General features: G+C 37.0%; 1 protein-coding gene across 4 annotated transcripts in view; it reads left to right on the forward strand.

The window, feature by feature from the left end:
- Positions 1-14331, forward strand: part of RAPGEF2 (Rap guanine nucleotide exchange factor 2) — a 222615-nt gene that overhangs the window by 84391 nt on the left and 123893 nt on the right. For all 4 annotated transcript variants that reach the window (XM_023532718.1, XM_023532719.1, XM_011363687.1 and 1 more), the window contains exon 4: positions 3877-3960. In XM_023532718.1, coding sequence (XP_023388486.1) covers positions 3877-3960 — 84 coding nt within the window. The remainder of the gene's footprint in view (positions 1-3876; positions 3961-14331) is intronic.

Raw genomic sequence — 14331 nt, forward strand, 5'->3', positions numbered from 1 at the left:
TGATGATGATAATGTCAGTCTTTTGTTAGCCAGTTTCATTGCCAGTGTCTGTCTGCAAACAAGATCTCGGATTAATTTTGCTTACCTTTAAGTGTAGAAAAGTTTACTGCTGCTGCTAAGGATTGTTCTTAGAACTTCTTTTTCATCTTTTTTTTAAAAAAAAAAAAAGCAACAAAAACCAAACAATCATTACTTTGCACATATAAAACTGCTATAAAACCTCTCAAATAACAGCTGCGCTGTGGGGAGGGAGTATTTATGGACCTGGAAGGGTGGGGGCTGGGCCCTATATTGAAATACTGCCTGCCCGAGGCATAATTGAAAGTTAAGAAAAGTGATCAGATGAGTATGATGATTTCTAATAAAGCGAGGAGAATTTTCTGGATGATTAAGACTAAGTAAAAGATTTTACTTAGGGAATTTTCAGAACAGAAACCAGCATGAGTTCTGTGGGGAATGGGTGGGACGAGAGGAGGGGAGGAGGGTTCTTTAGTTTACAGCTATTTCCAGAATGTCTTTAAAATAAGATTTATTGTTTTTCTACTGTTAGTTCTCATTAGCTTACTTTTGTAATACCTGAATCTTTAAAAGAGACAACTCAATAATACAGAAATTGCGATCTTATTTGTCGTGGTGTGTAGTAAATGTCCACTAAATTCAATAAATGTTTATTGATTGAATGATCATTCTCTGCAAATGCCTGTGCTAGCAAATGTAGCTCTTATGAGTTGATTTTGATTATTTTTGGAAATGGTAGAAAAACAGTCATCTATTAAGTAAACAAAATTATAATAAATGGGAGATATTGAGAGAATGAGTTTCTTTACTTAAAATCTTTAGATTTACTTAAAATCTCTAGATTTACTTAAAATCTCTAGATTTTCCTGATATGAAGAATCACCCCTAATTATAGGGTAATCAGTGAGTATTCAGGGTGCCAGAGTATTTGCTGTCACAGTATTTTTATCAACTTTAGATCATAGGTATTTTATGATCAATGCCAGGAAAGCCAAATTTACAAGCCTTGCATTTATTTTGTTCATAGTAATTTTGCCTTCAAAAGGGGCAGATATGGAATGACTAAAAAGCCGGCGAACATTTATTATAGCCTCTATGTCACAGTTAATTTAGACCATGGTAACATTTATTGTACTTTTTAACATAATAAAAAAACTATAGAATAATTATTATTTGCATTTAGTGAGCATTGTTCATTTAATCCTTGCAGTGGCTCTAGTAATTTTCCCAAAACTACATATTTAGTGAGTGGTAATCTACCTTAATTTGCTAGTTTTCTAGATTTCATTTCCCAGACCAACTTTTCGGTGATAAAGGGACCATTGTAAGAGCAGATTGAAATAGGTTTATAAAATAATTCCTTTTTTTTCTTCTTTTCAGTGTTTTATTACTTGTTATTTAAAAATAATTTAAACTATTCTTGCATCTGGCAGAACACATTTTTTCTTGACATAAGTTTGAAAGACTTAGCATTTTCATTTGAGAAATCATTTTACTTTTATGGTTTTGTTGGAATTGAACTCTGACACTATTTTCTTGGTGTTGCTGTTGAGGACTACGTAGTTGGGAAACTGGTCGAGGATGGACTTGGGAGGAACAGTGATCAACTGCTGATGTGCTTAGGAAGCAAATAGCAAAATGAAAATAATTAGGTGATAGTGATTGGCGTTTTAAATAAATAACTTAGTTATTTAGTATTGTAAGTAGAATTCAGTGTCCTTTAAAAATTTTTGGAATCCATTCACCACCACTCCTCCCCCCACCTCAAAAAAAAAAAAAAGGGATTTTGCAGAGGTTGTCAACGCTCGCATGTGATTCACTGGGCTCTGAGGGGGGTGTAGTGTGTAGTGTGTAGCTCTCATGTTGTGCTCTTAAAAGAAGTGTAGTGTGCTCTGTCCTTCTTCTCAACCCCTTCCGCTAGCTGGAACGTGGATACGGTGGTGAGTTGTGGAGCTGCCACCTTAGAACGAGATGAAAGCCACGAGTTGGAGATGACAGAGCCACACAGTGGAAGAACCAGGGTCTCTGTTCCACGGAGCCCGCATATCAGCCTGGGGATCCCGGTGCTCAGGCTGCCATGCTTGCGAGAGAGAAATGGACTTCCTCCTTGTTAAGCCATTGCTGTTTAGCTTTATTTTGCTTTGTTTCAATAGTAGTTGAGCCTGTATGCTAAGTAATAAATGTGATAGACTTGACTTTATAAAATAAAATGACTTACACATGGCCAAAAGCACAGTAAACAAAGTCAAAGCATAAACAATGAACTGGGGTAGAAGATATTCATAGCTCATGCTTTCAAAAGGATAATTTTTATAAAGTTAAGGATAGAAAAAAAAGATAAAAAAAAGATAAGAAAAGATAAGATAAGAAAAAAAAATCCCACAATTTAATAGAAAATCTGCTAAAGGTTATGAACTGATTTCACAGAAAAAAAATAGATATGGCTCATGAAAATAAGAAAAAAGGTGCTCTTCTAATAATGAGAAAAATGAAAAATAAAATTACATTAAGACATTGTTTTCATCAAGCAGATTGGCAGAAACCCTGAAGTCTAATTGAAGGCTTCAGTGATAGAAAGCCTTGAGCTCCCCCATGGCTTGCCCCTCACCCACTCCGCTCAGCCACAGAACACTGGCCGCCTTGCTAGGCAGTGCTGTTCTGTGGCCTTTGCACTTACACTTGAGATCCTCTCTGCCTTTTGCCTGCAGTGCTGGTCCCTTAGGGATCCACTTCACTAACTGATCTTTTTTGCTCAAATATGTTCTTCTCAAGGAGACGTTTCCTGACCACCCATTTAAAACTGTGGCACCCCAAACCTGTTTTCCTTACTCAAAACTATTTTTTCTTCTCTAGAGCACTGATTTCTAATTTTCTAATGTATTTATTTTTGTTTATTATCTGTATTGTCCCACCAGAATATAAGCTCCATGAGGATGGGGATCTTTTTTTGTTGCTGATCTCTGAAGTATCCTAAGCACTTAGAACAGCCCTCATCATAAAATAGTTGAACATTTGTTAAATAAATGTGACAAAGTATATTAATAAGGATGTGGAGAAGCAAGTAAATAAACAAGTTGCCGACCACTTGTGGAGGATGATTTGACAATATTTCTCAGAATCACAGTGTCTGTACCTTTTGGCCCAACAGTTGCATTTCTGGTTACTTGTTACAGTTCCTACCATAGATACAAGATTACTCATTGCAATTTTTATTTACTTTTTAAAAAAATAATTGCATATGATTAAAAACAACTGAAATGACTTGGGATGCTGAAGTCAAACATGGCACATCCGTAAGATATCAATCTGATAAAAAAGATCTCTAAGATTTAGCACAAAAGAAAGAACACTGTAGAGTGTACTGTATTTTCTATAAAAAGAAAGACAATGGCGGAGGGAATAAGAATATGTGTTCATTTTTGTGTGCATATGCATAAAGGAATTCTGAAAGAACATCCAAGTGTGGTAGAGGCATGCGGGAGCTTGGTTGACAGGGGAAAGAGTTGGAAAGACCGAGTTTTACTGTTTATTTCTATATTTTTTTGTTTTATGAAGCAACAGAAAGTATTGTCAGTTTAAAAAAACTAAACTAAAAAATAAAATGTGGATTGGTATCCCCATCCTCATGCAGCTTATATGTCTAAGGAGCATTTAAAATATTTAAATATACTGACAAATATCTTTAGTTTATGTAAGGGATAAAAATAATTTAAAAGAAATAATTCCGATAGTTGAAAATACTATTTTTATGGACGTGTTTTATGCTATTTCATTGTTCTTCATGATTCTGAAAGTAACACGGTCACTACACTTTATGCTGTATATGTTTTGATTGATTCAATTATCTTTTCTTTTCAGTCCTGATGATATTGGGACCTGCTGGTATATCCTCCTCTCTGGTTCCGTGTTCATTAAGGAATCCATGTTTCTTCCAAGAAGCAGGTATCGTATAGACATTCTGTAATAGATTATCCTTTTGCAGAATTGAGTTCTTTTGTGGAACTCAATTGAGTTCTTTACTCTTCCTATTTCCTGTTCCACTGACACAAAGCCAAGGCAGTAGCTTGGGGTGTTAATACATAAATGTTTAAGAAAGGACTGTTTTATGTCGTAAACACTGTTTCAATCTTTTTAACAAAAGGCAGGAATAAAAGGCATGCTGATGACATGTCCATTTGTTACAGGAACATGTCAGGCTAATTTAGGACACGTTTGTTCACAGGAATAAAATCTGCTTCTATAAGAAGCAGTCTCATAAACATCTAAAGAGAGGAAAAGAAAGTTCATTGAGACCACATGGGACTAGAAATTTGACTTTTCTGCCTCTCAGGACCATATGGTCTCTCATTTTTGCATCTGTTTGTGGACTGGCTTCCTGCTCTCTAAGGCTATTAATGTTTTTCTCCCTGTGACTTTGGCTTGTATGTGCCAACTGTTGATTTATGACCTTATGTCCCTAATGATTACACCATTTGACTCTAGTGCCTGTGTCTTTTCTTTGGATTCTTTAGGCTGCAATCCGATTGGCTGGGCTCAGGGCTGATGTGTGCTTAGTTCCAACCAGCTCTGGCCAGAGAGGTTCAGGACTCATCTATCTGTTCATGGGGCTGCCCATGTTCAGGTTCCCTGACTGAGGGCGTCCGTTACTAAGTTTCAGTAGTTGTTTTTTTCCCCAATTGTGTTTTTTTTCGCAATTAAATATTTTTATTTTGACTAAAAGTTTTTAAAAATTTAACTGATGAAATGTCTTTATTTAAAATCACTGAATAAATATTTTATTTGAATTGACTAAATTTATTAAAGAGTGGTGTTTACCACCTCACTCCTCACCTTCTATAACCTAACTCTCTTAGAAACTTATTAAAATACAGTCTTGATGAATAATTTTGAATATGTCAGGGACCTGTTAAGAATCTATTTTAAAGATGTGAATAAATTTTTATAAAAAGTCACAGAGTCAGTGAGACTGGGACAGGGCATCGATATCAGCCTGGGTGTGGTGATAAAGGAATCGAGATGGCCCCTGGTGGCCAGAGTGCCAGGGGCACGTTGCAGCCAATGAAAAACAACCCTCAGTGCAGTGCTCATGCCTGTTTGCCCTTCTGCTTCTCCGAGGTCGTTTTGGCAGGCATAAGTCTCTTTGGAAAATGATGCCAGGAGGGAGGGCTGATCTATTTATTGCCTGTTTGTTGTTCTTATAGATAGTAGTGATAGTTATAGTAATAGCGTTGATGGTGGCAGTAGTAGTAATAGAAGTAGTAATAGTTGTTGTAATAACATGATGATGGTGGACAAATAGCTACGTCTTTGATAGTGCTTTCCGCTTGCCAGGAACCATTTCAGATGCTTTATATGTGTTGAATTATTTAATTCCACACAGCTTTCCTTTGAGATAGGTACAGTTTTTACCTGCATTTTATGACTGAGGAAACTCTGGCAGTATAGGATGGTGGGTAGGATTCTGCTTAAGAAGCTTGAAATGACCCTGAGAACCAGCTCCTAGAATTCCACAATTCTGTTTCCCAGGGGTATATAGAATAACAACCAACACTCTTTCACTTCTTCAATCAAGAACCTACTATTTGCTTCATTTTTGGAAACTGTCTAATTCTATTTCTGAACTTGGAAGAAGGTGTAGGTAAAAATATTTAAGCATTGGCATATTTTAAAAATTACATGTAATGTAAAAAGTAATAATTATTACATAAATTATCACAGATATAAAGGAAAAGAAAAACATCACTTAAAACTCTCATCCAAGATAATCATTCTTTAATAGTTCAGTGTTTTTCCATCTACATGTATGTGTTTCTCATACTTAAAAGCATACTTTATAAACAATTTAATGTCTTATTTTAATTAAACAACATGTATATGCATTGCCTCATAATATTAAAAATTCTATAAAAGCTTACTCTTTGTAGATCTTAATGTCTGTTCAATGTTTAGTTATATTAACTTTCTACAATTTGATCAATAATTGAAAAGGGTAAATTTTTGATAATTTTTATTATAAATAGTGCTATAATGAATGTGCTTTGAAATTTGTATGTGTTAAAGAGAACAGAGGCTAGCGACTTCATCACTGTCTTGATGCAAGGTCTGTTGTGCAAACACAATCTACAGACCGAGGTCCGATAATGGCGAAGGAGCCTGCGAGGTCTTGCTTGACGACCAGCCGTCATCAAACTAGTCAAGTAACAGCTTGTTCCAACTCACGGAAAGGGAACCTACTGTTCAGAAAACTGCCGTTCGAGAAGAAGAAGAAAGAGGACTTGCAGTTCAGGCCTATTTCATGAACACATTGGGCTCCATGTCTAATTATTTTAAAAGATGACATAAGTTACTCTTTCTGTGGCTGGCTGTCAAATACTTGCAAGTCAGTACTTTAATGGGATGAAGGGAGGAATGGTGTTCGAGACTGAATGACAAGCTGGTGCTATATATAGGTTATTCCTTCATGTTGCACCTGGTGACATTTGCCCTGTCCAAGTTGTTTGTTTCCTTTGGAGATGTTGCCTTAGGAATAGTACTGAGGTTGTTTTAGTAAGAAAGAGTCTCTCCTGGTACTGTGCCAAATGTTGACATTAGTGAGTCATGTATATTTCTCTCCCCAGAAAATATTGAAGTTTAATTAAAGAATAATATGGCTTAGGTGTTAGTTATAGACTGTTGGTTTTATAACTAGTTCACAGGTGATTCTCTACATTTACCACATTTTTATCACATTAGGCAAGAAATTGGTTATCAGTATATATGTGAAGTAACTTGATCATTCTCTTGAAAATTTCAACTCATTTAGACAGATAATTTACCCTCAACGGTTAGTTTTGAATCAAAGTACTTTGAACAACAGTTTCATATTTTTAACTAATTCTCATGAAATTGCTTTGACACCTGATTTCGTCGAGTGAGAAGAGAACTAACTATACATTGCAGAAAATCTGTCATTTGACTTCCAGATTTCATTAGCTTTACTGAATTCCTCAACTGACATTTAAGTCAGCCTTTAATGATTTTATTATTTAAAAAAAAATTTGTTTTTTTTTTTAGACAGTTACAGGTTCTTTTGCTTGTGTATCTTCACTTCGATTGTTCAAACATGAATATTGTTCCTTGGTAAGATTTATAATATTTATGGAGCCTGTGAATTCCTTTGTGACTTTCAGTGACAGCTTACTCACTCTTTCCCTCTCTAAGTAATTTCAGTGATATAAATGTGGTTTTAATGAGTTTTATTGTAAATCTATTGGATTTATCAAGTTTTGAAACACTGGTATTTGTACAAGTGAGTGTAATTTCACTTATGATGTTGTTACACATAAATTGCCCTAAGATAGAGCTAAACCTTATTCGGAGTACAATTTGTATTCCTGAAGCAATGTTCAGTTTATAGTTATGTTTTTCCTAAAGTCTTATTTAAAATAAATTCACTTTCTTTGTATGATCAGAAAAATGGTGAGCAAAGGTAATTTAGGAACACAGCAAAGGTTGTTCTTATTCTCATTTAGGAAAATGCCAGAGGGATTTTTGCCAGAGATGAATATAGAAATGATATAAACTGTATGTGCTTTTCCAAGCCTATAGGCAAAGCAGTGGTGGTCACTGAGTTGTACAGGTTGTGCACTGCACAAGTCTATTTACATCCATAATCATGCCATGGTAGGTTGATATATTAAGACAACAGGCAGAGAGTAGTGACGTATCTTGAAAAAGAGGCATCTCCCCCTCTCCCACTGCATCCACCTAAATTTTTCAAAGGCATCATTTACAACAGCACTGGGACTAGGAAGTAGTAGACGAAAATTATCTTATATAAAATCACAAGTGTAGAAATGGTTTTCTTAATGTATTTTTGGTTAGTTCTACATAAGGACAGGAAAATATTAATAACATTTATTGCTGTGCTGTGCTCTAAATCAGTGTATTTAATGAATGCAATAGAAATTGTTATATATTAAAATGTTTTAACTTCTAACATTGACCTACTCTATATAAATGGTGAAATCTTATAGCAAAGTCACAGTATAAGAACTGGGATTACTGATACTTTCTGGCTGCTGGCTTCTTTGGAAGGTTGTGAATTCTAATTTAGATGTTAAAGATAGGCGTGGACTGTTTTCTACTAATATATCAATCATTTTACATCTATTTATAAAACAACAGTACACTAGATATTTAAGATGTGACACATTATTGTTATACAGCCTCTTGAATTTACTTTGGTCACAATTTTGGAAAATAATCACCCATATTAAAATGTTGAACATAGTTTTTTCTCAGTTGATTTTATCATCGAGGCCTACAAGGAGGGTCCTTTTCATAGAAATAATTCCACACATCATATTTAATCATAAATAATATCTTTATTGCTCTGATAAAAAAAAAACCTTTCTCTATATTTTTTTATAAATAGAGCAAGTGGTAAACAATCTCTTTACTTCATACCAGGGTAGGGGTTGCAGGTCGAAGGAAACGATAAGCCCGGGATGGCCATAAGTCTAGGAAATTGGAAGATGCCAAGAGAGGTTATAATTAAGTCTGGGAGCCAGAGGGTTTGGAGACAAAGACCCATTCAGAGGGGCGCGGCTTCCAGTGCATGGCCCTTACGGTCTTAGCTGCCAGGTCCACGTCAGGCAGCAGACCTAGTAGGCAGTGAGCTCTACACTGTAAGTGAAGTAAGAAGCTGTGCCTGGAACTAGCAAAGCAATGTCACTGCAGACTGCCGACATGCTATCAAAAGTTAGGATCGATTCATTTGCCTTTTTCATATTTTTGGGTCATTCTTCCCCATTCTGAAATAGCTTCATGTTTTGAGGCACATTTCCATGTTATTTCAAACATCAGTTGAAACTTGTATTAAGTTCTACTTCATGGTCTCTACATTAAGTTCTGAAGTACACAAAGGAAGCAAGATGGTCGACTCCGTGCTGTCATATAACTTAACATCTCACTGGGGAGAAGAGGCAGTTGTATGTGAACCATGAAAAACTTGCCTCAGTATCAGTGAACATTACAGTGTAAATTGATATAGCAAAGACCACACAGAATGCAAAATCCCTTCCAAGACAGGAGTGTTTTAATGCATGTGGATGGTAATCAAGGGTGGCTCTTAGGGAAGTACATTTTGAGTGGGGTTTATGATTTAGCTTGTTGGGCAGTGGTTGGAAAGGAAATCTAGGTAGAGTAAAGAGCATGGCAATGGCACAGAGGTAGGGCTGACGGAGGGCGGCCCAAGCACACGCGATAACTCGAGTGAGGGCACGATGGGGTCAAGTTATCCGGAAGTGCGGAGTGGAGCGTGAAGGAGCTGGGAGAGGACTGGTGATGGTGGTGGCAACGAGAGGTCTGGCTAACAAAGCTGTGTCCTTTGGTCGGACTCTTGGTGGATTGGGTCCCAGATAGCGTTGGCAGGAGATTGGGAGAAACGCGCACATCACTTACTTGTACCGTGTTGGCTGTGTCCATTTACAATTAGTGTTTCTCTTTCATTGATACCAAATATATCCACAATTTAAAAATTAAAATTATGCTGTGGTGCTCTCAGTGATCACATTTTAAATTAGAGCTGGCAGCTTTAATGAGGATAAGTGGGAAACAAGACATTTAACTCATCAGTTCTAAGAGGCTGAGATACTATTCTCATTATGATTCACATGACAAACAATGAGCTACTTGAGTTTAAAAAATTGGAAGCCTACTTTATGCTTGCCAGTGTTAGATGATAAGTTAATTGATTGCACTGAGAACTTGTAGTTTTACAATAACGATAGAGGGTGAAACAATGAAAGAATGATTCTGCATGCAGTGGGGACTGAAGACATTAAATATTCCGTATTTCATGTAAAGAGCTGTATAGGATTAGAAAATCATACTCTTGAAAGAGTATAAATTTGTTATAAGTCATGTGATACCTTACTGGAAAAGAGAGTATGGCATTTTAAAAATAGTTCACTGGTGAATCATATTATTGAAAGGTGGGTAACTTAATTAGACATTAAAAGTTTTCAAACGATATGAAGAGAAGTGATGATCACAGTTCTGGAAATTGTACATTACAGATAAGATTTACCATCAGGTGTTGGCAAAGTCACAACAATGGAAGCACAGATTAAGCATGGTAGGGAAAGAGTAGTTACTGAAGAAGGAATGGGAAAAAAAATAAAGAAAAAGAAAAACTACAGATCATCTTAAAACTGTCCTCATTCAGTTTTAAAAATAATATATTGATCTTACATACCTCACCTCCTACCATGGGAATAAACATGGGAAGAAATAGGCTTAAATGAAGTGACATGTAAGCTTTCAGATGTTTTCTTTACAGCCAGCATTATTAGAAGTTGATTATTTCTTTAAAAGAAAAAATAGCCTCCCACTTTCCCTCCCTCCTGCCTTCCTTCAAGAGAAAACATAAGACTTTGTTTAATTCATATTTGGAATGACCTAAAGGAGAGGATGCTGGCAGAATTAGTAAATGCTAATAAATTGTATAAGAACTACTTATTTCAGGAATAGTCTTGCACTGTTATCACATTATTTTGCAGAAGCAGGTGTTTGGGATCTGTAGTTGACCAGCTAATGATAATAGTCAGTTAGGCAGGAAATCATAGAGACATACTTCTATTTTAACTTAAAAATGTCCAATATGATCTATACATGTAAACACATATGTATAACTGAATATATAAAATAGGATTAAAGTATGCATATATATGCATAAGCGTGTGTGTGTGTGTGTGTCAGTCCTCTTGGACTTAACTGCTTTGCTTCAGTCTTCTACAGTTATCTTCCTCCACACCTAATTCAGCAGCAGTTTATAAAAACTGACATATCTGCATCGAGATTGCCTAGGCATTCTACTTAATAGGTTAAATAATCATTAAGTTAACTAGTAGTTATCAAGAATGAACAATAAATGTAGTGTTTTTTAAAAATATTAATGTATAAAACCTAATCACAAGAGAAAGTGTCCTAAAAACTTCTGTATCTTGGGAGAATCATTTACCAAAAGGATTATCAAAAGTGATGGGCAAATGACTGGAACTGATTTCTAGAATCAAACATTACCCTAGGCTATTAGTTATGCCTTTTCAAGAGAGTCCTTACCTTGATGCTTAATTAGTATTAATAAGCCCTTGTATTCTGACCTCTCTTCTAAATCGCTCTCTGCAACTCCTATATACATATCCTTTTATCTTACTCATTCATCCTGCAAGTGTTATTGAGTGCCTCTTATGCGCCTGCCTAGAATGTGGTGCTGAAACACATAAAGATCCTGTTATCAAAGCCAAGAAGTCAAACTGTGTTTGAGAAGGAAGAGGGGTTGGTTTGTCTGGTGCTGCAGAATAGTCGGTAAGACTACTGCTTGTCACTTATATTAGAAATTTCTGTGAGTCTCAGTTCTGACCTCTCTTTTGTCCCCTGACAATTGCTTTTTTTAGTAAATAACACATCATAGGGATGTGACCTTCGGATCTGCAACACTGAGGTCGGAGGCGACCTGAGTGAGCAATCAGTAAGATGAGAATAGGGATGTGACCTTTGGATCTGCAACTCTGAGGTCGTAGGTGACCTGAGTGAATAAACCAGTCTCAGTGGAATGCTGGAGCCCGCAGAGGAGACAATGGGAAAATAAGAACTGGCAAGAGAAATTTCATCATTTAAAAAATTTTTATTGTGAAGAGAAGCAGGGAAATGGCGTTGGTGGCTGGGAGTTAGGAAGTCAAGAGCGATTCATTTCTTTAAAATTAGAAGATACTGGTGTGTGTGTGTTGATGGAAATGATACAGTAGAGAGGGGAAGGTAGATATGATAGGAAAGAGCGGAAGCTTCGGCAGAAGTGGACAAAATCTATAATTTGGGGAGGTATTAACTTTGGAAAGAGTGAAAGAGCTTCACCTTTTTTATAGGCTTAGAATAAAAAGTGTCGGCCAGTTGATTTTGGAGTTTAATGGTGGGTATTTAAGAATTTTGGAGAGAGAGAGAAGTTATGAAGCAAAGGTAGTGTTGAGTGCCCATTTGATATATTTGTGTTTGTAGATGATTTTTTTTCTTTTCCCTGTCAGCTTTCAGCTGTTCAGGGGCAAGCGTGGAGAAGGTGGTTATTGGGTGTTGCGGGAGTTTGTAGTTTGCCAGTTGCATACACTGAAGGAGAGAAGAGTGCAGGAGATAAAGGAGTATCTGGAACACCTATATCTTTATGTCAATTTGCTCCAGTTCCTTTGAACTCTGGTTTGCAGCTACCACCTACGAGTCAGCTTGACCGTCTGCTTTTCCCATTTCTAATGGCTCTAATAAATTGCTTGTCACTTATATTAGAAATTTCTGTGAGTCTCAGTTCTGACCTCTCTTTTGTCCCCTGACAATTGCTTTTTTTAGTAAATAACACTTCAGAGTTGTAAATGACAGTATGTATCAAATCACCTGCCTCTATCACCACTGCCACTGCCTTTGTGCAGATGTTACCTGCTCTGTTACAGTAGCTCTCCATATGCCTTCAATCCTTCCATAGCGTCACCATATCATTGTTAAAAAGCACAGACTTTTTTTGTTGCTCCCTTGCATAATGAGCTTTAATGACTTCCAACTACCAAAGAGATAAAATCCAGACTCCTTAGTGAGATGTATAGGGCAGCTGGAAATGTGTCTCCAACTTACATTACTCCTTACACCCTCTCCAGATACCCAGGCTGACCATTGTGGTCTGAGCATGCCTTTCCCAGGCTCCCCCCTCTGCCTGGGATAGCCACCTCATCGTTGCCACCTTCACCCCCACCCGTGCTGTTTTTCTTTGGGAACCCTACCCTTGTATTCCTGTCAACCGTTAAATATCCGTACGGAACTGTAAGGGCATGGTCTATATTATGTATCTTTGCTTCCCCAGTGCCTAGAACATATCAGGCATTTAATAAATATTTATCTAATCATATTGGTTCAGGATTATATTTTTAACTCTATATTTTAACCTAAAAAAATCACTTAAAAAGAATTTAACAGTATTATGCTAACATAGTCCCTTTTGAAAATAACTTTTCAGTAGCCCATGATTTATCGAATAACTGTAGAGAAGAGTCAGGGAAAAGAATGTGGCCGCAACACAATGGAGGAAGAGCGTGGGGAAGCTCCTGAGGAGCTGGTACTAGGTCCATCTGTGCAAGAGTGCAGAAAAGGGGGCAAAAGGCCAATGGTATGTTGTGGCTTGTTGTTTCCTTTGCTGTATTAATTACAATTTGTTTTGGTTGTATAAAAAATGGCTTAAACACAGTAGGAGCTAAAGAACCGTGAAGTAGATGGTCCGGGGTGGTATGATGGCTCCACAGCGTGAGCAGGGTGCATGTTTCCATCTCTTCTCCACTTCTGTTAGCACGCAGCTTCCATCGTCAGGGTTGTCAGTTCTTAGCGCAAGGTGGCCGCCCAACTCCAGCTAGCGTTTCTGTAATGGAAGCCGGAAGCAGGAGGAATGACCGAAGAGCGAAAAATTAACTTCCATCCAAATCAGATCCCTTGAAACAACATTTCTTTTTATATCTCATTGTCCAGAATGTAGTCATACGGCTACTTCAAGCCACCTAGGAGCCTGAGACATGTAGTGTTTTATTCTGAGATGCAATGTGGGTGTGACCCACTAAAAATAGTAATATAAAAATATCCTTCTAAGGAGAAAGAGGAGAATGGATGTTGGAGTAGGCAGCCAGCAGCCTCGGTTATACTTGCTCCTTAGTTTCTTCTCACATTCTCTTAGTTTAATTATCTTTCTTCGCTAGACCATTCTTCTCCGCGGTCCTCTGCTCTCTCACTCCTCGTCATCAGCTTAGCCATACTACTTGAGGTCTTACATCATCTATAATTCCTACTTGTCCTACCTAAAGTTGACTCAAGTCCAAGTATTCCCTGGACACATATAAGGTAAAGATATATATTAAAGATTTTAAGGAAATGCTGATAAATAGATCCAAATAAGGCAAAATTATGAAACAGATGCAGGCTTGATATGACTAGAGTTGACGGATCGAAGGGAGAGTTTAGTTGCACTTGATGTAAATATATGCTGTGTTAAATTTGAGATAAGATTGGTCTCTAAATTAAAGGAGTAGAGTAAAATATGTTAACGATACAATGGGATATCTTCTAGTTTTCCCCTTTCGGGGATTAGTTGTACTTTCTGCTTCGGTATGAGACATCTTCATCCTGGAAAGCTAACATGGTTTTTAGCATTTTTTAGACCACCCCTGCCCCTTTTAAATCATATTCTGATGTGATACCTCATGCACAGAGCAAAGCAGTTCTCTGGAGAGGGAGTTCAGTTGCTGGGTC

The sequence above is a fragment of the Pteropus vampyrus genome, unplaced genomic scaffold (assembly GCF_000151845.1).
Source record: "Pteropus vampyrus isolate Shadow unplaced genomic scaffold, Pvam_2.0 Scaffold88, whole genome shotgun sequence".
NCBI lineage: Eukaryota > Metazoa > Chordata > Mammalia > Chiroptera > Pteropodidae > Pteropus > Pteropus vampyrus.